Source organism: Rhinatrema bivittatum, chromosome 1, assembly GCF_901001135.1.
Source record: "Rhinatrema bivittatum chromosome 1, aRhiBiv1.1, whole genome shotgun sequence".
Taxonomy (NCBI): domain Eukaryota; kingdom Metazoa; phylum Chordata; class Amphibia; order Gymnophiona; family Rhinatrematidae; genus Rhinatrema; species Rhinatrema bivittatum.
Window position 1 is genome coordinate 272,719,692 of NC_042615.1, and position 23,701 is coordinate 272,743,392.

The 23,701-nt window shown below is 46.6% G+C and overlaps 1 protein-coding gene across 4 annotated transcripts in view; it reads left to right on the forward strand.

Moving 5' to 3' along the window:
- LOC115087474 (dynactin subunit 1-like) overlaps positions 1 to 23,701 on the forward strand; it is a 314,922-nt gene that overhangs the window by 214,179 nt on the left and 77,042 nt on the right. For all 4 annotated transcript variants that reach the window (XM_029594711.1, XM_029594702.1, XM_029594721.1 and 1 more), the window contains one exon: positions 9,601 to 9,762. In XM_029594711.1, the coding sequence (XP_029450571.1) occupies positions 9,601 to 9,762 (162 nt within the window). The remainder of the gene's footprint in view (positions 1 to 9,600; positions 9,763 to 23,701) is intronic.

The following is a 23,701-nucleotide window of genomic DNA, read 5'->3' on the forward strand; positions in this document are numbered from 1 at the left end:
GGGCTTTTATATGTCATCAGCGCCCCTCCCCCCACGGTGCCCTGATGCCTTTATCCATGTTTTTTGCTTTTCAGTGCTACCAGGCTTTTTCCTCCTACGCACTGTTTTTTTCCTTGGGCTTCCTCGGTGCCGTCCCTACCCGGATGCATGCCATTGACGCACACGCTGTTAGTCACTGCCATGCATACTCGGGTCGCCGCCACCGCTGCCCGAGACACTTTTTAACGATCCCAGGGTCACTTCATCGATGCCACCCCCCCTTTTGGGGATGCCATCGATGCCCCATCCTCCCCACCGATGTCCAGCCCTTTTCCATCGGTGGGCATCGGTGCCACATCGATTCGTCGGTGGGCATCGATGCCGGATGGTCCCCATCGGTGGACATCGGTGCCGGATGGTCCCCATCGATGGACATCGGTGCCGGATGGCTTGTCCGTCGATGGCATTGGTGCCGGATGGCCGTCCGTCGATGGCATCGGTGCCGGGTCCTTTTGCATCGATGGACACCGATGCCCAGGTGTTTCATCCATGGGCATCTATGTTAGAATGCATCCATCGAGGGCAGTCGATGCCAGGCTGCTCCCATCGGTGAAATTCGATGCCCAGGTGGGTCCCATCGGTGGGTATCCATGCCGGCTCGATTCCGTGGATGGGCGTTGATGCCAATGCCAGCCTTATGGCTGGCATCGATGCCCATGCCGATTCCAGGACTGGCGTTGATGCCGGGATGGAATTCATCGACTGGGAGATCCATGCCATCGATTCCATACGTGTCCATATCGATGCCACCGACACACGTGTCTGGGGCACCGATGCCATGTACACTTGGAAATCTGAGTCTGTCCAAATCGATACCGTCAACGTCTGTGGCCCTATAGTTGATGCCCGTGGCCATGCCACAAACGGCATAAATGCCCGCCTCCATGCATCGATGCCCTCGACACCTCCGTTTTCCTTCGGTGTCCTTGACGCCCTATTGATTCGACTTCGACTCAGTCGATGCCGGTATCTTTTTCAATAACGGCAATGTTTTTCGATTATTCGATTCCACATCGTTTCAAAGATACCTATGCCACTGCTGTCAGTGCCCGTCACTGTCATCATTCTCCTGGCCAGTCATCGACGATTTTTCATACCCATTTTGATGATATCCTCGAAGCCCCTTAGGTTGCCTTCAATATCGTCAATACCGACATAGCACCGCCACATAATACCCTCGCCTCCTCACATTGCTCCACGCTTTGGGTTCTTTTTTAAGCCCCGTATTAGCTTAAGACACTCCATTGTGTCAGGAGCAGAGCAGGCGTGCTGACAGTTCGTCATCGATCGCCTTCCAGGACGACGAGGGCTTCCATCTCGGCGCTGGGGAAAGACCGGGCCGAGCACCGTGGCACCCATCATCGCCGACATCGTGATCGTCCGCCGCTGACGCCATCCAGCACATCGGTGCCATCCTTCTCCAGGCTGGACAACGCTCGGGCAGAGCGACATCACCACTGCCATCAGCACTGTTCCTACAGTTTTGGCAGTCCTTGGTGATCCAGAACTTCCGGATCCAGGTCCGACAGCTTCTGCATTGGCGTCACGACACATCGAGCCGCTGTGACGAGGGAAGGGAACATGAGTTCCGTTAGGGCTCCTCTGTTCCTGGCGTGCCCCACCGTCAAGTGGTGTGGGACTATGGCCATCTGTTACACTTAGCAGTCTAAACGCCACTCACGCCTGGCCTGTCTCCTCTGTACCTGTGCCACCATACCGGGTTTCAGAGCGAGATGGACGTTTACGTCCCCGGCCTTACCCTCGAGGACTCCGGAGACCGTCTGGGTCAACAATCTTCACCGGCTCGTCTTGCGGCGATCCACGTCGGATGGTAAGTACCCGCTTCGGCGGCATTCCCATAGAGTTGTGTTCTCCCATTCGGACCGTGGTTCGAAAAGTTCTGGGTCATGTGCCTTTTAGAACTGTATTAGTGTCACATATCACTATGTTAGCTATGTTAGCCACAATATCAGGAGAACCCCTCTATCTTGTTGGGATTGCAGCAGGGCTTCTTCTCTTGTCAGTAACAAGTCCCTGTGCCGACCAATGCTCTGACTCTTGGTTCCCTCCCAACCAAGGTCCAGCTGCATTGGCTGATCTGCTAAACATGAGATTCAGCAACCATTGCCCCATGTACAAGTCCACCTTGAGGCCTGGCCACAGGTCTCAGTGTCTCCTTGTACAGCATACAGAAATGCGGGTACCACTTACCGCTCACACACCTGCAGGAGCCTACATGATATCCTCCATTGGGACACCTCCTGGTCTCCCATCTGGTCAGATATCAGAGCGGCCACCCCACCTTGTACCAAAGTCCCGGTACACTCCCCCAGGCGCTACGAAGTGCAGAGGGGAGAAGGGAGGGGGGTTGGGGAGTTTTAATTGCACTATTCTTTCTTTTAACAGAAAATAGTTACTCTCCGCACATCCTGGACCTAAGAAAATCCAACTTTCTTTAGACGTCACAGGTACAATGGTATCTTTGGTTACCATCACTCCATACTGCAGTAAGTACATTATTTTAATGTTTCTATGTGCTTTATGGTGAGTCAACATTACAACCCCAAGCTCTGCCGCCGGCACCAGCTTCGGTAAGTGAACTGTCTCTTGCATCACTGTTGGTGAATGCTGTTTTCTCTGCGGAGTGTAACATCATTCACTTTCCTTGCATAGACTACTGCTAACCACTTTCAGTACATGCAAGGAGCTCTCACTTTTTTCAGGACTCACTATACATTTACTAACTGGGATTACTGTCACTGCCATAAATCCCTTCTGTAACACTTCTGGACACCACAGTCTTAAGACCCTCTTGTCCAGCATGCGCACAGACATTCTGATACATTGTTATATGTCCCTGCGCATATTTTCCATAACCTCAACCTTTCAACTTTTCATGGTTGGGCTATGGGGTTTCTTCCCACTATGCATTTTTCTCATAATTCAAAACTGCTATGGGTTATATTCAGTGACATTCTATACTCAATGGACCTAAGTGGTTTCATTGCTTTCGTCCCTGATTCTTATCCCAGTTCGAACTAGGACCTAGTCTCCTTCGACTCATGCTCGCAATTCCTTAGGGTTATAAAGTTTCTCCTGAAAGCTGTCAACCCATTATGCATCTATTGCACTCCAGCATAGTTTCTCATAAACTTCCTGGACGTTGCACCCATGAGTTATGCCCTTATGCCTTCCAATACTGCTTTTGCAACAATTCTTTGTGCATACAGACAGACAGCATAGGGACAATGTGCTTTCCAACTCATAAGCACGCACAACCTCTTAGCTGCTCTGCTAGACAGCTGCGCAGCTCTACCCTTGGCCCTTGTTCACTTCATGCGTCCTTGGGCCACATATCTAAGAGATTTAATGAACGCTCTATCTGACCTTCTCCACGTAGGTTCTATCCTCTCGAATGGTCTCAATTACATGTGTACAGGGCAAATCTTTTAACGCTGAGTTTAACTAAACTTTCCTCTGCGTCTGCATCATTCCATACGATGCACAGGTTCTGCTCCCTACACATGTTTCCTATGCGTTCCCTTAGATGCCTTTTCTTCCATCAAAGGCCTCTTCAATATATCTCTTCTGCTGCCTCTCGTAGCCAGCATTCTTCTAATGTTGAACTGGGATGGGGTTCAGTATTCTTTTCCCCACTCCCTGACTGAGATCAGTATGCTTCCCATACTTCTCAATCCATCATATCAGTAACCTTTTATTCCCTCACCAGTCAGTCCCAAATCATAGACTTACTGATGTTCTTAGGTTCTGGTAGCGTCACAAAACCTTCTAAACATAAATCTTGCCGTTTAATATGGCAGGCTTTACCTCCTGACGCTAAAAAAAAAAAAAAAAAAAAAAAAGAGGTATTACCCCTTTTACTTTTCCACCATTTTTTCTTACTCCCTCGGATTCTGTTCTCCAGACATCCTCCACATAGATACACCTTTCTCTTAGGAGGTGTATCGTTTTGGGAGTTGGGTTCCCGTTTTCGGTAATCCTCTCTGAGTCGGCTTACCATGGATTATCCACTGATCAAGCCGCCTCTATTTCTCTAATCACGGAATGAACATATATATATTCTCCTTATAAGTCTCATACATTCTACGTTTGAGCCTTTCCATTCCTCTCTTCCACAGTTTGGCAAGGGAACTTCTTTCCCTCTTAATGTCATTCCTGCCAGCAGGGTCCGTGAGTTATGCACTCTTTCCATACTCACCTGACTCCGTTCCTCTGCCACTGAGTAGTTCTACGCATTCAACTTTCTATCCTTTTCAGGTAGATGTTGTATCTCCTTTCCTCAGGAAATACTCTATTAATTTTTCCTAACCTCTCTCTCTCGCCCTAGGGAGAGACTGGGTTTTCCACATTCCTGGACAGTAATGCTGCGCTTACATTCTATCTACATTGCACTGCATTCCATGTGAATTCCACTTGACTCTTTCCTTCATGCAAGGGTCAAGCTGCTACTTCCAGTGGCCACACAGACCTAATCCTTCTGATTAAGTGGTCTATATTTCCTTTCCTACCAACAAGCAGACATTTCACTACAACACTGTGGGTATCCACATACTGTTGTGTCCGTCTTAGCCTTAACAGCTTCCCTTTGGTTACTGCTGCTTGTACTTTTTTATCAGGTTGCAGCCTGGAGTCCTCTCCATACCTTCGCAGCCTATTATTGCTTACATTTGACTAGCCGGCATGCTCCATGTTTGGCCAGTCCGCCTACTCTTACTTTTTTCAATTCACTACCCAACATCCTTCCACGAACCCATTATGGTGTTGCGGATGCCCTCCGTTCCCATTTCCACCTCAGTCGTTACGCCTTTGCGCATCTGCGGTGTATCTGGTGCATTCCCGGGCATCCTCAGCTCGGTACTCACCCATTTGTGAGGACTACCATCCTGCTTGTCCTGTGAGAAAGCAAATGTTGCTTACCTGATGTAACAGGTGTTCTCACAGGACAGCAGGATGTTAGTCCTCACGAAACCCGCCCGCCACCCCGCGGAGTTGGGTCTGTATACTTTTATTTTAGTTTCGCTTGCGCTTTTTAGCTATAAGACGAGACTGAGGGAGACACCTGTGGCTCACAGGGATAATTGCAGGCTGGGCATGCTCAGTGCACCCAGTGTGCCAGTGTCAGTCAAAGCTTGTTGAAACTTTGACAGAAAAGTTTTCCGTACAGGGCTCCATCCTCGATGTCACCCATTTGTGAGGACTAACATCCTGCTGTCCTGTGAGAACACCTGTTACATCAGGTAAGCAACATTTGCTTAATACACTGATGGAATTGCACACTTAAAGCTTTTAATTGCAATATAAAAAACACTTCAAAAAATTATCTGCATTATGGACTAATGATTATACATGCCCCCGGTTAAGATGTAAGGAATTATTGAAAAATTTTCCTCAACACGGGTGTTGACATTTCATTACTGCACTTATTGTTAAAAAGAAGTAATGTTTAAAGTGAGTTGAATGCTTGTTCTACTTTGTTTGGGTATTGGTGCATTCAGATTCAGTCTCTATAGTTGCGGTAACTTCTTAAAGATAAACATCAAGGAATTCCAATTATTTTATTGTGCAAAAACACTGAAGACTATCATCCAGTACTAGATCTAAAGAGGTTATAGTGTGTGTTTTTTATTTTAAAGAAGCTCTTCAAAATGGAATTTCTACAAGCAATTCAGGTGGTCAGACCAGGGAACGTCTGTGATATCTAGATCTATAAGAAACTAACATTCATGATTCTGTAGTATTGTAGCATCTCATAATATTTATGCTTTGCTATCCAGAAAATCATTCAGTATAAAGCACTATCTTTTTTTTTTTTTTCTTCCACTTCCAGAGCTTTATCAAAAATAATAATAAATCGGATAGCAATATTAGAAACTCAAGGAATTTCACTCTTTCCATATTTGGCAGACATCTTAAAAGGTCTTTCTTTCCAAGAGACTATAGCAGCAGAGTAAATAGTTGTGCAGCTGTTACAAGAGTATGGCTGGCACATAAATGAAGAGCTGTTTGATACCAACTCAAGACCGTTATCACTTGGCAGCTAGCTCCATAAATACATCTAACTTCTAGAAGAAAATTGGGCAGATGAACAGACAGATTGACCATACGGTCTTTTTCTGTTGTGATGTTTCTAAGATCTAGTATCTGATTCAAGAGATTGTTCATTCCATCAAATAACACATGATAGCAAAAATGTATGTGAAAATCTTGAATTATGGTCTCCGTAGCAGAAAAGGTTTCATGAGCAAAGTTACATAGAGTATGGGTATTCTTTAAAACTGGCTAATAATTTTGGCCTACGTCACAAAAAAAATATGAATTTCCAGTTATGATCTTCGCAGGTGAAGGAATTGCTTCTCTAGTGGATTCCGAGATCTAGTCTCTTGTAAAAGAATATAACAAGTATCAGAGAGGATATACAACACTACCTGTGCTAGATGAAAAGGCTGGAGAGCAACTCCATTCCAAATGTATTTTCAGGGTCTTTGGGAGTATTCAATACTGGTTTCTTCGCTGAATCTTCCGAAAACTGAAGCAAACTTTATATTTTGTTTAATATTAAAAAAAAAAGCAAAAAACAATAACAAAATCAGACAATATACCGTCCTCCTATTGACACACATTATAGATATAAGAAGCTCTCCAATTTTACATAAAATTTCACAAGTATTAAAATGGACAGAGAAGATTCTTCAGAGCCACTCAGCAATTCCAATTGTTGGCAAGATCAACATTCAAACAAATTTACTAACCAGGTATTTTGTAAACAAAGAGTAGAAATTGAAATGGGAAATATTTCCTGGAGAATTTAATTAGACCTCATGCAAATGCATTATCCCAACCTGGGAGAAAACTGCTTTACAAATTCATACCAAGGAATGATTCCAAAAGTTCTGAACCAGATTAGATCTCATCCTTAGGAGATAATCATAATTGCCCCATAGCAAGAGGTATCTGTGTCACAGCTTCTGTTTTCCAGCAGTAACAAACCTGTCTCAAGGACCCTTCATGTTTCTAAATGCAGAGATTTTAAACTTAATGGTACAGAAGTCGAAAGGGTTGTTCTTGCATTCAGGAAAAGCTTTCACAAATAAAACATACTGTATTTAATTTGGAAAAAGTTTGATATTTTTGTGTGAAAACAGAATTGGGCCCTCAAGCTCTAAAACTGCAATAATAGAGGGCTTTTTTTTCCTCCAAGGTCTGGACATTAGTTTGAGTCAAATATTCTGAAACATTCATATTTACAGCCTCAATGATTAGAGAGCTCACGAATGGAAAAGACCTAGTGTTCCTATGGAGACATAATTATATTTTTATTGTTTGGTTGTTTTTCAAAGCAGCACTACTTAACATAACATTTCTTTTCCTATTGTTTCTTTCATAGTTTAAACTTATTTTAAATGTGTTCCACTTTTGAGCCACTAAATTTTGTTACTTTTTTTTCTTTCATACAATTAGTTGGGATTTTGGCACTCACTTCAGCAAGAAGAGTCCAAACTGTGTGTGCAATTTATGTATTTTTTCAAGATAGTTTTATTAAGAACAATTCCATCTTTATTCCAAAGATAAATTCATCGTTGCACATCAACTGGGAACGTTTTACTGACTTTGTCCCAAGCTTCAAATTACATCCAGATGTTAAGAGCTTTAAAGTATTACTTAGAACAAAGGAATTCAAAGCTAAACAATACTGTGTTTTCTATGGCTTACATAGTCTCCTGGAGGGCTGGCCTAGTAACTCAGTGGCAGTGCTGTGCACTGCAGTTCCTGGATCAGGCTTTCCACACCCCAGGTTGGCTGGGATCCTATGAAGACAGCATTCACAGTCCCTAGGGTGGGGGATTCATGGCTGTCATCAAGGGAAACACCTGGTGGCTAAATTTAGAGCTGAAGATACAGGATTCTGGAAGGAGTTCTGGTGCACAACTCCTGGTCTCAGGATCTTTGCTGCCATGATCAGACTAGAAACTGTGTGTGTGGAGAGCAGGAGGGCCGATTAAAATAAGGGAAAAATCCCCGAGTAGCTGTGAATGACATCTCATAGTCCAAGAATCCCAGCACTGGTTCTCAGCTGGAAGGAAAAAAAAAAACAAAAAACCAACACTGCTGTTTAAGACACTTACACTACGAGGCCAGTCTCTGTTTACACTGCAGAAAGTGGTGGCATCAGTTCAAAAGGTTTGTAAAGCTACTCCTTGAAAATCCATCCACATATATTTCCTGAACATTATAGGATTGACACAAGTGGTCATCAACACACGCAGCCTTTGCAAGTTGCAAACGAAGGCACATGATGCTAGATCCCAGCCCTGATTCTGATTGAATCAGAAGTATAAAAGAGTAAGAGAAACTGCTAGGTTAAAAATAAAAGTAATTTGTGAATGAAGTAAATATGAGCTAGAAGACAGAAGCACCATAGTCTGGTAACTTAACTGTCTTTTGGTTTTTTTTACACAATGACTTTTTAATGTGACAGACCTTTCAAACCTAAATGTGACCTGAACATATTTTATGGTAATAGTTACAATGTCAAATAATTAACAGTTGCTCAAAGTGAAGTACTTTGAAGTCCTTCTACTCTTTTTTTTCCGGCTACCTATGCTTCCAAGTTTTATCCTCCTTGTTAATTGTAACTTTGCTCCTTTTGTTAAATGATTGTTTATTGTTAAAGTTTTCTTACCCCCGTTCTATGTAAATCGATTTGATATGGTTATTACCATGAAGGTCGGTATAGAAAAGTGTTAAATAAATAAATAAGTATAGGGAAACAGAGGGATTGCTCTAGGCTAGGTTATGCAGTTAAGTGTATGAGTTATGATCTGAACCTAGAGCTATATAATTATAAGCTCTGACCACTACTTCAGGACTTTCTCCTTCTTTTCTATATCACTGAAGATGAGAGAGAAAATAAAAAGAGAAAAACATTAAACGTCTCTTGACATGCCATGGCCAGTGGCCCATGCTGTGACATGGGGACTCCATGCTTGAATCCCCTATTTGGGACCAGTTGAGCCTAGGCATGGTGTGCACATGTTTGAGGAGTGAGGGGAAGTTAGCTGCTGTTAACTTGGCAGCCCCTACTGGCCATCTAGCATCACTGAGGGTGACTTGGGAGTATTGTTCCAGTCTTGGGATTCAGTAAAAGTCACCATTGCCACGTGGACAGCATTGGGATAAAAACAGAAAAAAAATATCTTGTTAAACTGTTTCTAGCATTAGCTTATGACAAATTGTGTATCACTTTGGTGATTCCCTCTTCCTTTGGAACTGCAGGGTTTTTATCAAAATTAAAACCGGTTTTAAATTAAAAGGAGGCTTCAAAAATTATGCTTAGTGTCCCTTTCTTTAAAAGGAGAAGACTGACCCCTTGGTGGAATAACCGCACGTTGTTTAATGATTTTAGGGAAGGTATGAATGCAGTGGCGGTGTTTAATATCTTTAAAAACATGATCTCAGTTGCACACAGCATTCCTGCTCAGGGTACTGTATGTCAGTACTGGAATACATTTTGTATTCTTTCATTTCTGCTTTTCTTTCCAGGTATCGGACATACTGTTGGATTGCCGCAAACATTTGACCTGGGTGGTGGCCGTGCTGCAGGAGGTGGCTGCTGTGGGAGCACAGATGGTTGCACCCTTGGCAGAAAATGAAGGGTTACAGGCAGTAAGGCTGGAAGATCTGGCATTTAAAGCCACTGAGCAGGTAAGTGTGATCCCAGAATCTCACAGCATGAAGTACTTTAAATTCTGTTCTGTACTAAGTTGGAGACACCTGAGGTCTGGAATTTTAAAGCTGGTAGGTGCACCAAAATAGTAAAGAATTGGAGGCAGTTTGACATAGTGAATGGTAGTTCCCTGTACGTACCCGGATCAGTCCAGACCATGGGTTAAGCCTCCGTTCCAGCAGGTGGAGACAGACCAAAGTTCTAAGGGCAGCCCATATAAGGACGGAACCCACCCTGGAACCCTCAGTATAACCTCCAGTATTTGTCTGTCTTCAGCAGGTGGAACAGCTCACTCTTTGGTTCCCTGTTTAGCTTGCCCTCTGTGTTTTCTTTCCTCTTCTTTCTCTGGGGCAAACTCACGCAAGTACTCTTTTAATTTACTTCTTAATTTTTAAATATTAAAAAAAAAAGAGATTTTTTCTCTGACTGAGTGGTTCAGGGCAGACAGTTCTGTCTCCCTCGCTCTTGGGGTTCCTAGGGGGGCTTTGCCCCTTGATTTCTGTCAGCCTAGGTTCCCTTCCTGGTGTCCTAGTGTGGGTGATACTGGTGGTGCCAGTCCCTCTCCCCTTGTTTTGTATCTGCTGCTGTGCCCTGAGATGCCCATACCTCGGTGGAGCTTCAGGGAGGATTATTATACCCCTGCCTCTGTGAATGCAATGATTATTAATGTGAATAAACTGTTTTTGTTTTCCCAAGCTTTCACAGAATATATTTTTTTACTTGTCTTTGTTTAAATTAAAAAAGGCAGCAGTTTGATTTTGTGAGGAGGGAGCAGGGATCAATCTCCCGCCCATCTCCTCAGGGGCTCCCTGCTCAGCTGTTTTCAATTAGCTTTACAGCTGCTTTCCTGCTCAATGCCGCGGCCACCTTTTTGTTTAGCTTGTGGCGAGTCGGCCTCCCGACTCTCCAGTGAAGGGATATGCTCCAGGTGTATTTTGGGGGGTGAAGGCTCCTCTGGAGGACTGCCAGCTTTTAGACCTCGGGGAAGGGCTCCCCGTCGTGTTTCTAAGCCATTCCCATCTCGGGAACGCGCGTCAGCGGTGGCCGTTTTGGGGGTTTCTGATTAAACACTTCCTGCTTCTCCGGGGGCTGGGGACCTGATTTTTTTCCCCCCGATTTGAGCCCGGTTTGCTCTCGGGAGGGGGGGGGCTCGGACCCCCCCACCTCACCTCTCCCACGCCCCCCCTCCCCCTACAAAAAATTCGGCCCGGACCCGTTTTTTATCGGAATTTGTCCTTTTATTGCATGAATCTTACTTGGCCAGCTTACAGAGGGCGGTAGACCCCCCCCCCCCCCAGTTGTTCCCCTTCCTCCGAACCCTCCTCCTTTGCCTGTGCTGTCACCTGATGTGGTTCCGGTCCCTCAGGGCCCGGGTTAGGGTTCGTGTGGTCCTGGGTGCCCCCTCCCTCGGCGGACCCCCCCCCCCCCGCCCGCCTTCCTTAAAACCGTTTGTTGTTGGGGATATTGATACCACGGCCCAAGCCCCCCCCGCTGGAGGGCTTGGGCCGCTGGAGGGCTTGGTCCTGCGCTTATTTCAGCGGGAGGAACTGGAGCCCCTTATTCCTTTCGTTCTCCAAAAATTGGGAATTGATGCCCCACCAGATGATTCTGTGGCGGCAGCGATGACACCAAACGCAGACCCGGTCCTGGTGGGTCTCACGGCGTTACCGCGTACTTTCCCGTTTCATCCAATGCACCGCCTGCTTCTCCTCAGGGAATGGAAGTCCCCAGAGGTGGGGCTTCGAGTTGGTAGGGCTATGGATAAGCTATACCCGCTACCTGAGGACTGTCTGGACATGTTAAAGATTCCTGAAGTAGATTCTTCTGTCACCGCGGTGGCGAAACTTACCACCATCCCTGTGGTGAGCGCTACTACATTACGGGATGTGCAAGACTGTAAGCTTGAATTTTATTTGAAACGCATTTTTGAGGTTTTAGCGCTCGGAGTCCGGACGACTATTTGCAGCAGTCTCATGCAGCGGGCAAGCCTTAGGTGGATGCAACAGTTAGCACCCAGGACCTCCTGTCTGCAGAGGCAGAGCAGGCTGAGCATTTGGAGGGCGCTATAGCCTGTGGTGCGGATGTCATCTATGACTTGCTTCGTGTCCAGGCGAAGGCTATGGTTTCTGCGGTCTCGGCCAGACGTCTTCTCTGGCTACGTAATTGGTCAGCTGATGCTTCTTCGAAAGCTCAGTTGTGCACTCTTCCTTTCAAGAGCAAGTTGCTTTTTGGTGAGGACCTAGAGCAGCTTATCAAATCCTTGGGTGAGAACAAGGTCCACAAGCTAACAGAGGACCGTCCCAAACAGTCGAAGTCTTTCTTCCTGACTTGCACTCGTTTCAGGGGGAACCGCCGTTACAGCAATAGGTCTCGTGGTTCCTTCCCCAAGGAGGGTGTGTCCAGGTCCCAGTCTTGGTCCCATTCTTTTCGCGGCCGTCGAGGTTTCCGGGATGGCCATCAGCAACACACAACCACTAAGTCAGCTCCCCAGTGAGCTTCGGCCAGTCCATTCCTCCGAACGAAACTTAGGTGGGTGTCTTTCTCTGTTTCTCGAGGAGTGGGCCAAAATCACTTCCGATCTCTGGGTCCTCGAGGTGATAGAACACGGCTATGCGTTAGAGTTTGCCAGGAACCTGCCATATCTATATATCGTGTCCCCTTGCGGCCGTTCCAAGCGGCCTGCGGTCTGTCACACCCTCTTGAGACTTCAGGAGTTGGGGGCGATCCTTATGGTACCGCTGCAAGAACAGGGCGCCGGCCAGTATTCAATTTACTTCATTGTTCCCAAAAAGGACGATTCTTTTCGCCCCATCCTGGATCTCAAAAGGGTCAATCGGGCCCTCAAGGTTCCCCATTTCAAGATAGAAACCCTGCATGCGGTGATTGCGGCGGTCCGTCCCGGCGAGTTCCTCGCTTCCCTCGATCTGACAGAGGCTTATCTTCACATCCCAATCCGTCGGGAACATCAAAGATTCCTTCGCTTCCAGATCCTAGACCAGCACTTCCAGTTTCGGGCACTTCCCTTCGATCTCGCCACCGCTCCCCGCACCTTCACCAAGATCATGGTAGTCGTTGCGGCAGCTCTCCGATGAGAAGGAATCTTAGTCCATCCTTATCTAGACGATTGGTTGGTAAGGGGCAAGTCTGCTGCCCTCTGCGCGTTCGTGATAAACAGAGTTTTAGCCCTATTCACATTCCTCGGCTGGATAATCAACTACTCCAAAAGCAATCTTCGGCCCTCACAAGAGCTGGAATTCCTATCACCTCGAGGACCCAGAGATCGGAAGTGATTTTCCGTACTCGGGTCGGGAAAGTTTTTCTTTCGGACTCGCGGACTCTCAACCTGATCAATCAGTTGAACACTTTCGCCTCTCTATCACTTCCCACGGCGTGGGATTACCTGCAAGTTTTAGGGACCATGGCTTCCCCGATCGATCTTGTCCCCTGGGCGTTTGGCCACATGCATCCTTTACAGAAAGCATTGTTATCCCGTTGGAAACCGATGTCCGAACTGTACCAAGAGATTCTCCCTCTCTCCGACTCTACCATTGCCAGTATACAATGGTGGTTCTCCCCGGCACACCTTCTCAAGGGGATGCCTCTTCTGACTCCCTCTTGGGTCATTGTGACGACAGATGCCAGCCTCTCTGCTTGGGGGGCCGTCTGCCAATCTCAAACGACTCAAGGTTTCTGGTCCCTCTCCCAGTCTCTGTGGCACATCAATCGTTTAGAAGCCCGAGCGGTTCGCCTGGCTCTCAGATTCTTTCTTCCTTTGATTTGACACAAAGCTGTCTGGGTTCTATCAGACAACTCCACCACGGTGGCTTACATAAATCGACAGGGGGTGGACTCGAAGTCGTCTAATGGCACTAGAGGCCAGCAAGCTTTTTCTCTGGGCAGAGAGGCACTTGGATCGCCTGGCAGTCTCCCACATAGCAGGCAAGGAGAATATTCAAGCCGACTTTCTCAGTCGACAACATCTCGGCCCCGGCGAGTGGGAGTTGTCAGACGAGGCGATGGACCTAATCGTGCACAGGTGGGGGTCCCCCTCACCTGGACCTCATGGCGACGCTTTCCAACGCTAAGGCTTCCCGGTTCTTCAGCCGGTGGAGGGAGCATTGTTTGGAAGGGGTGGATGCGCTGGCCCTTCCCTGGCCCTCCGATGTACTTCCCTACATGTTCCCACCATGGCCACTAGTGGGGAAGGTTCTACGGAGGATAGAACTTCATCACGGACCGGTCATTCTCGTGGCCCCGAAGGCCGTGGTTCGCGGATCTGGTGAATCTCACTGCGGACGGACCTCTTCGTCTCGGTCACCTGTCCCATCTTCTGCGGCAGGGTCCCGTATTTTTCGATCAGGCAGATCGCTTCTGTCTAGTGGCATGGCTTTTGAACGGAGACGTTTGAGACGCAGAGGATATAGGGATGAAGTTATTGCCACACTCCTCAGGGCTCGCAAACAGTCAACATCACTTACCTACGTCCGAGTCTGGAAGGTTTTTGAAAACGTCTGCGAGGAGTTGGGTGTTTCAGCACGTTCGCCTTCAGTTGCAGTGATTCTCACTTTTCTTCAGCGTGGTCTCTCCAAGGGTCTTTCAGTTAGCTCCCTTCGAGTTCAGGTTTCGGCTCTTGGTTCCCTCCTGGGCACCTTCGAAGGTCAGGCAGTCGCCTCTCATCCGGATGTTGTTCGTTTTCTCAGGGGCGCTAAGCACTTGAAACCGCCTCTACTGTCTATTTGTCCCTCATGGAGTTTAAACTTGGTTCTTCGAGCTCTTTGTTCGGCTCTGTTCGAGCCTCTCCGTCGAGCCACTCTCAAAGACTTGTCTCTCAAGACTGTCTTCTTGGTTGCTATTTGCTCCGCCAGGAGGGTATCTGAGCTTCAAGCTCTTTCCTGTAGAGACCCTTTCTTGCGTTTCTCAGACTCTGGCGTCTCTCTCAAGACCGTCCCTTCTTTCTTACCTAAGGTTGTCTCGTCTTCATGTTAACCAATCCGTGGAACTTCCTTCTTTTTCGCCAGAGGATATCGCGGCATCTGGTAATAGTGATCTTCGTCGTCTCGATGTCAAACGAGTCTTATTGCATTATCTTGAGGTCACTAATGATTTTCGGGTTTCCGATCATCTTTTTGTCCTGTGGAGTGGACCCAACAGGGGAAAGCAAGCTTCTAAGGCTACGATCGCTTGCTGGTTGAAGGAGGCGATTTCTTCGGCCTACATTTGCAAGGGCCGAGCAGTTCCTGAGGGCCTAAAAGCTCATTCTTTACGTTCTCAAGCGACTTCTTGGGCAGAGTCTCATTCGGTGTCACCGCAAGAAATATGTAGGGCGGCTACATGGAAATTCCTTCATACCTTTGCTCGTCACTACCGTCTCGATGTTCAGGCTCCAGTTTTTGGTTCCTTTGGTCGGCAAGTACTTCGAGCGGGACTGTCTGGGTCCCACCCTTTGTTGGGAAGCTTTGGCACATCCCATGGTCTGGACTGATCCGGTTACATACAGGGAAAGGAAAATTAGTTCTTACCTGATAATTTTCATTCCTGAAGTACCACAGATCAGTCCAGACGCCCGCCCATTCTTATTCTTCTTCTGTCCGCTCGAATTTTCTTCGTCATTTTTGGAATTTTTCCTTCTTATAGGATTTTCTTTTTTGATCCCTGCATCTTCTTCCTGGAATTTGCTGATAGGCACCGGAAGCATCGTTACGATGATCAGGTGCCTAGATATACAAGAGCGTTTTAGTTACACAGTTCATTCAGTTGTTTCTGTTATTTTGTTGGTTTAAATTAAATTGCTAGTTAATCTGTTTCTTGCTTGATCTTGTACACTCTGCTTTGACAATGGTTATACTGAGGGTTCCAGGGTGGGTTCCGTCCTTATATGGGCTACCCTTAGAACTTTGGTCTGTCTCCACTTGCTGGAACGGGGGCTTAACCCATGGTCGGGGCTGATCCGTGGTACTACAGGAACGAAAATTATCAGGTAAGAACTATTTTTCCTTTAAAAGCCAGACGTTATCTGCATAATAATGGAAGTTGTAGTGATGATTCAGTTAATAGAGTGAAAAGGTAAGAACAGTCTGAAAATGAGAAAGGGAGTTAGGAAATAAAGTTGGAAAATCATGTCCACAAATTTATGTGGTCTGCTAACAAAATAATTTATTTAAGCCACCATGGTGGAAGAAGACGTCAGTGTGATTGTAGTCGCTGAATCATTATTCAGCAACAATTTGAACTGAAAGATGATTATTAAGGGATATATTCCTTTTCAGAAGAAATATAGTAGGTAAAAAAAATGAGTAGCTCTATACATAAACGGGTGAATTGTAAAAGCCCTATACACGCCAAAGCCGGGAAATTCGCTCGTATATTGGCCCAGCGCGTGCTGCAAGTATTTTAAGAGGTGCCCGGGTAAGCACGCATGTCCCGTTCCTGAACATACCCAGAGCAGTCCAGACCAGTGGGTTATGCATCCCTTCCAGCAGATGGAGTCAGAGTCAAAACTTTGAAGCACTGCTACTTAACCAAGAGTGCCACCTGTAGGACCTCAGTATTTCTCTGACTCCATCAGATGGTAGAGATGCACCTGCAGGCTGTTAGCTAGCTAGTTTAAAAAAAAATAATAATAATTTTTGTTTTATAGTAGTTAGGTGGTGAGTTTTAGGCTCCAGATCCATGGACGCTCCCTGAGGTGTTAGGCTTCTTCGTGGGCCATCCCTCAGGTGGAACCGGGCTGCCGGGGGATTGAATACCCTTGACTGAGTTCACCTGTAAGGTACCGGGCGGTCTGATAGCCAGGGGCCCTGGCTCCCTCGACCCTCCAAGGCACCCTTTCAACCTTCTTTCTCTGGATAGGGAAGTACCCGCTTAATAAAGTTTTTTGTTTAAAAAAAAAAAAAAATCAAACAGGAGCAGAGCTTAGCAGGAACTTCGGTAGGGAGGGCCTTGTCAGCGGGAGCTGTCGGCCAGGGCCGGGAGGTGGAGGCACCGTGGTTCCTTTCCGGCTAGTGCCGGAAAGGAACCACGGTGCCTCTTTCCCTTCCTTAGTAGTCCCAGGCTCTGGTGGGGCTGACTGGATGGTGACCGTGTTACTGGGATCTCCCTGGTGGGGATCACATCCATTCCTGGTGGGGCTCGATGAACAGAGCCTGAGCTCAGCGTGCGTCACCATACAGAGGCCTTGTGGGGGAGCACCGCATTGCGCAATCGGGAGATATGATACCAAAAAATAAAATGGCTGCCTGCCGCGCGTCTGAACTCGAATTCCATCTGCCCGGCGTGTGTTTTCGGGACAGGAAGTCCCTTCGAGCCGCACAGGACATCATGGCAGGAGGTCAGCAGGGTCTGTTCTTGTTGCCACCAGGAAGGCAGTGCAAGAGACTGCACTGAGGTAGGACGATTCTCATGTCTGCTCTCTCCCCAGTCGGGCAGGGTGCCTTGGAGGGGGAGGCCGCTAACAGTCCCCCGGGATTAGGGAAGGATGAATTGGGGGACTTTTCCCTGGATTTTATTCTCCTTCTCCACAAGGCTTACCTGGCCAGGAGAAATGGAGGAAGACGATGGGCAGAGGATTGCCCGCAGGCCCCGGCAGCTAAGAAGTCTAAATTGTCTTCTAAGGGGGCTGGCGATATTCTTCAGCGCCTGGGTTTGCGCCATGCAACTGCAGAGGCTAGTCTCAGAGATGGTGAGGACTCGGATCAGTCGCAAGTGAACCCCCTTAATGCTGGGGCTGACCTGGATGCACCACCGTCTCCGGATGCAGATGGGGCAAAAGATTACCTTGATGCCGAGTTCCTGGTTCCGGAAGGAGACGATCTGTGGGTAGTGCATGTGTTTAAAAGGAGTGAACTGTGCCCCCTCATCCTGCAGGTGATGGTGGAATTAGGAGTGAAGGTCACTCAGGAAGAGTCAGATAACTAGGGTGTTAACCCAGTCTTGGATGGGCTAAGAGGACCTACTAGCGCCTTTCCATTGCCCAGGAAAATACAAAAGCTGGTGAACCAGGAGTGGGACTCCCCGGATGCTGGCCTGAAGGTGGGCAGAGCGATGGCCAAGCTTTAATCATTAATGGAGGACTCCCTGGAACTGCTGAGGATTCTGTAGGTGGATGCAGCAGTATCAACGGTAACCAAGAAGACGATGATCCCGTTGGCTGGGGCAGTGACCTGAAGGATGTCTAGGATTGTAAGCTGGAGGTGCAACTCCAAATGGATGTTTGAGGTCTCAGCGTTCAGTCTTCGGGCAGCCGCCTGTGCCAGCTTAATGGAAAGGACCTGACTCTGTTGTGTTCAGAAGGGGCCAGCGCCAGCATCTTTAGCGGACGGCAGTGCGTTGCAGGCCATGCGTCTGGAGGCAGGCGTAGCCTATGTTGCAGATGCTTTGTATGATTTGGCGTGCATGTCGATTTGCTGTATGGTCTCCTCGGTAGTTGTTCGTAGGCTGCTGTGGTTGCGTAACTGGTTGACCGATTTGTCATCCAAGGTCCAGCTCTGTAACCTTCCCTTTAAAGGGAAGCTGTTATTTGGAGAGGACTTGGATTAGTTGATGAAGGTCCTGGAGGAGTCCAAGGAGAATAGATTGCCAGAGGACAGGAAGCCCAGTAAGAAGTTGTTTCCTTTTCAGGCTCGGTTTCAGGATTCCCATAGGTTTCGTTCAGGTAAGTCCTTGTCCGTTTCCATCTCGAAACAGGGCAGCGGGGTCATCAGTCCTTTCGTGGAGTCCGCAGGTCAGGCAGAGATGGCTTCAGACAGGGAACTGAGAGTGGAAAATCAGCCCACTGAAACCAGTGGTCCCCTGTCCTCCATAGAAGCTATAGGAGGCTGATTGACCTGCTTCTACGAGGAGTGGGAAAAGATTGCCTTGTGCTGGAGGTGATACGAGAGGGCTACACTCCAGATTTTGCCCAACTTTTTAGTTGTAAAAGCGGTATATAAACACTTTTAAATAAATAAATAAACTTTTTTTGTGCCCGCCTCAGGAGGCCTTTGTAGAGTCCCACGTGGTTATTACGCGCCAGGCGGGAGGCAGTGTTGGGGATGCTGCAAAAGCTGCTCTTCCTAAAGGCCATTGTTCCCATCCCTCTAGAGGAGCAGGATCAGGGAAGGTGTTACATTTACTTTATGGTGCCAAAAAAGGAGGGCTCTTTTCGGCCCATTCTTGATTTGCAGAAGGTGTCTGGTTCCTACAGGTCCTGTGCTTTCGCATGGAGATGCTAGGTACCGTGATGGCAGCGATTCACAAAGGAGAATTTCTTGTCTCCCTAGACCTGACGGAAACATACCTGCACATTCCCATTCGGCAGGAACATCAGAAGTTTCTTCGCTTCAAGGTGTTGCGTCAACGTTTTCAGTTCAGAGCCCTCCCATTCGGCTTGGTGACGGGGTCCCGCACGTTCACCGAAGGGATGATGGTGGTGGCAGCCGCTCTTCACAGGGAGGGAATTTTGGTCCACCCATATTTGGACGATTGGTTGGTTCGAGTCCAGGGAGGAATGCGTGAAGTCTCTCCGAAGGGTGATGTCCACCTTACAGTCTCTCAGTTGGGTTATCAATGTGCAGAAGAATCATTTGGCATATCACCTTTCTAAATAATTAAAAACCATCACACTCACGCACCATTCATTCTCATGTTAAAAAGCTCAAAGAAAGGGCAAATCTGCTCAAAGTTTATGTAAAATAGTTACCCACATATAATATCCCAGATTCTAATATACTCTACTAACTATATAATCTGTTTCAAAACCTCAACCTGTTCCTATGACACATAATCAACATTGATCAAAAACCAAAAATCAAAACTATATTATCTCCAGCAACCAGCGTGGTCCTCTTAAGGGATGATCGCAGTCCAACCAGCGCAATCCTCTCAAAAGTTGAACGCAGTCCAATTAGCGCAGTGCTCTCAAAGAATGAACACAGTTCATCAGCGTGATATTTCTCCAAGAATGAATGTGGTCCAACAAAGAATTCTCTGTTTTACCCTTCCACACAAGGGCTTCTTCAGGACCCAAGAAACTAATGTTCCCCACGCTTTCTCAAAAATATGAATGTTCTCCCGGACTATCCTACAAATATCAAACAAATTTCTACAATGACTATTTATCTCCTTCATAACTTTATATGTATCTCAAACAAACACTCAAAAATTAGACGCTACTCACCATCGATAACGTCTGTCCGTACATCTATATTTCAATTCATTCATAACTTGAATTTGTATTTACCTCCAATCTCATTCACTTCCATTTAAAATTTCAACTACCTAAAACACAAGAATTTTTTATTCAGCACACTTATATTAACCTCAAACCAAAGCATAAGCACTCACCTCCCCAGCCGCCATGTTACTCGTTACTCATGTAAACCTGGAAATGACATCCCTCACGTAGACTCCATCAACGTCAGTATTCTGGTACACTACAAAGGAACCACTTATATCCCCATCAATTTATCAATCCCCTCTTTCTCTAATGATTGCTAATGATCACATCTCTGTTAATCTCAGTATCACAACAATGCCATCTCTTCTTCAACACTGTCACCACATAGCTGACAAACCTTCTATCATATACTGCAAAAAACCCCAACATACATATCCACTATATTCTTAGAATGAGACGAGATATCAGCCATCTTTCTTCTTTTAACACTAATTTAAAAAAAATCTTTTAAATTACCGCCGCGGTATCATTGTCTGCCACTCAAAAATAAAACGCTGTTCTACACGCTTCAATCTCAAAGACAAATCCCCACCATGTTTCAATCGGATGTTCTGAATTACAAAAAATTTCAAATCTTCCACTACATGCTGTTTATCCATCCAATGTTCTACTAACGGTGCACGTATTGTCGCGGACCTGATGCGACTCTTATGTTCAATAATTCTAAATTTAATCAGTCGTGCAGTTTGACATATAATAAATCAGCACAGTATAAACCTTCTAGATGGATACCTCCTACCCCGCCGTGCCCTCTTAATCAGACCTTTGAGACATTAGTCCTAAGGGATTTAGAGGGGATAGAAGCACAGACCGAATATTTATAGTATAATTTGTCTAAGGAACAGTGGGATGCCATTAAAGGTTTACGAGAAGATCAATTTATTTAAGGTAGTTTCAGCTGATAAAGGAGGAGGTATGTGATTCTTGATGAAGGTGATTACAATAAGGAAGTATAGGAACAGGTTGATGTTTTGAACCAGATTATCTTCAGGCCGTGTTAACCCGTGTTTTCAACGTGCTAGTTTTACCCCTTATTCAGTAAGGGGGTAATAGCGCATCGAAAAGGCGCGTCCAACCCCCCCTCCCCCCCGAAACTAATAGCGCCCACAACATGCAAATGCATGTTGATGGCCCTATTAGTTATTTCCGCGCAATTCACTAAGTAAAATGTGCAATCAAGCCGCATATTTTACTTTCAGAAATTAGCACCTATCCAAAGGTAGGTGTTAATTTATGCCGGCAACGGGAAAGTGTACAGAAAAACAGTAAAAACTGCTTTTCTGTACACCCTCTGACTTAATATCATGGCGATATTAAGTCGGAGGTCCCAAAATAAAAAATAATAAAAAATAAAAAAAAATAAAAATTTAAAATTGGCCAGTGGCTCGTGGGTTGAAAACGGGATGCTCAATTTTGCCTGCGTCCTGTTTCCGAACCCGTGGCTGTCAGCGGGTTTGAGAACCGACGCCGGCAAAATTGAGCGTCGGCTGTCAAACTCGCAGACAGCCGCCGCTCCTGTCAAAAAAGAGGCGCCGTGGGCCCTAATTTGAATATTTTTTTTTTTGTGAATCGCGCACACAGGAGAATGGCCTGTGTGCGCGCCGAGAGAGCTGGCGCTTGCCTGCTCTCCCGCGAACTTTACTGTATCGGCCTGATAGTAGAGTATATTAGAATCTGGGATATATGTGGGTAACTATGTTATATGAAGTTTGAGCAGATTTGCACTTTCTTTTAGCTTTTTAACATGAGAATGAATGGTGTGTGATTGTGATAATTTTTAATTGTTTAGATAGGTGATGTGAGATTTGATTAATAAATAACATTGATTCATAAAAATGTTTGTATTTTCTCTGTGGGGTGGTATAGTGTATTAATATAGGAGAAAATAAAATTGTCCTTCATTTTTATTACCTTGAAGAGTCATTTGGAGCAGACTCAGTCGTTGGTTTATTTAGGGTATCACTTCGACACTTAGCGAGGCAGGATCTTCCTGGCAGCGGACCAGGTATTGAAGTTGCTTTCTCAGGTGAAGCATCTTCATCTGGAGGCGCCCAAAGTCTGGGATTATTTACAGGTCCTGGGGTCCTTGGCATCCACGTTGAACTTGGTCCCGTAGGCATTCCTGTACATGAGACCACTGCAACGCAAGCTGTTGTCCAGGAGGAGTCCCTGCTTGGAGGAATTTCATCTTTCCTTGCCTCTGCTCGGGAGTCCAGGTCCAGTCTGTCGTGGTAGCTGTCTCGTCCCAATTTAGAAAAGGGGATGGATCTGGAGCCTCTGGACTGGGTGTTGGTTTCCAAGGATGCAAGCCTCTCCGGCTGAGGAGCGGTGTGCTTGGGCCAGTTGTCTCAACCAGAGGAGAAGTTCTGGTCCATCAATCGTCTCGAGACAAGGGTGGTGCATCGAGCCCTGGTGGTTTTTCTGCTCCTGGTCCGGGGTCACATGGTTCAGGTGAACTTTGACAATATGAAGGCTGTGGCATACATCAGGGCGGCTTGAAGAGTCATGCAGTGGCATTGGAGGCCTGGAGATTATTCGCCTGGGTGGAGCGTCATCTCGAAGGCCTAGCCACATTGCACATAGCAGGAATAGACAATGTGAAGGTGGACTTCCTCAGCAGGCAACAATTGGATCCTGGGGAGTGGGAGTTGTCCCCGGAGGGGTGAAATCACATCTGTGCGAGGTGGGGCGCTCCCCAATTGGATCTTATGGCGATGTGGCTCAACTCCAAGACAGATTCTTCAGTCGATGAAAGGAACTCTGTTTGGTGGCCCTTGGCCAATGGAAATCCTCCTGTAGGTCTTTCCTCCTTGGCCTCTTATAGGTCGGGTGGCACCAGATTGTTCGCAGTCCTCTCAGTCTGACCTATCTTCCCAACCTGTTGCATCAGGGTCCCATGTTTTCAGATCAGGAGGATCTCTTTTGTCTCTCGGCTTGACTTTTGAGAGGTGAAGACTTTGATTGAAGGGTTTCTCTGAGCAGACCATTTCCACTCTTCTTCAATCCAGAAGACCGGCGACCTCTATGGCATATATTAGGGTCTGGAAACTGAAGTTTTGTATCAGCAACATCAGCTAGATCCTCTGATGGTGGAGGTGTTTCATGTGCTGGATTTCCTGCAGCAGTGGTTGTCCAAGGGTTTGGCATACAACTTGCTACATGTTCAGGTGGCTGCCTTGTGTGTGCTTAGAGGCAGGTTTCAGGGTAGAACTCTGTCTGCTCATCCGGATGTGGTAAAGTTTCTCAAAGGGTCTAGGCTGTTACATCCTCCAGTGCGAAAGATCCGCCCGGAGTGGAGACTCAACCTGGTACTTCATGTCTTTTGCGGACCCCTCTTTGAACCCTTGAGAAGAAGAACCCTGAAGGATTTGACTCTGAAAATGGTCTTGTTGGTAGCTATTTGTTCCGCTCGAAGGATTTCGGAACTTCAGGCTCTATCATTTAGGGATCCATTTTTGTAGATTTCCAGGGATGGAATCTCATTGAGAACAGTGCCTTCCTTTGTTCCTAAGGTGGTGTCTACCTTTCACTGGATGAAGTGAATCATTAATCAGATGGTAGATCTGCCGGGATTTCCAGAGTGGTCGAAAGATTCTCCTCAGGATAGAGAATTGCATCTTCTGGATGTGCAGTGGATTCTGCTTCAGTATTTGGAGGTTACTAATGCTTTTCGTCGCTCAGATCATCTGTTTGTCCTCTTTAGT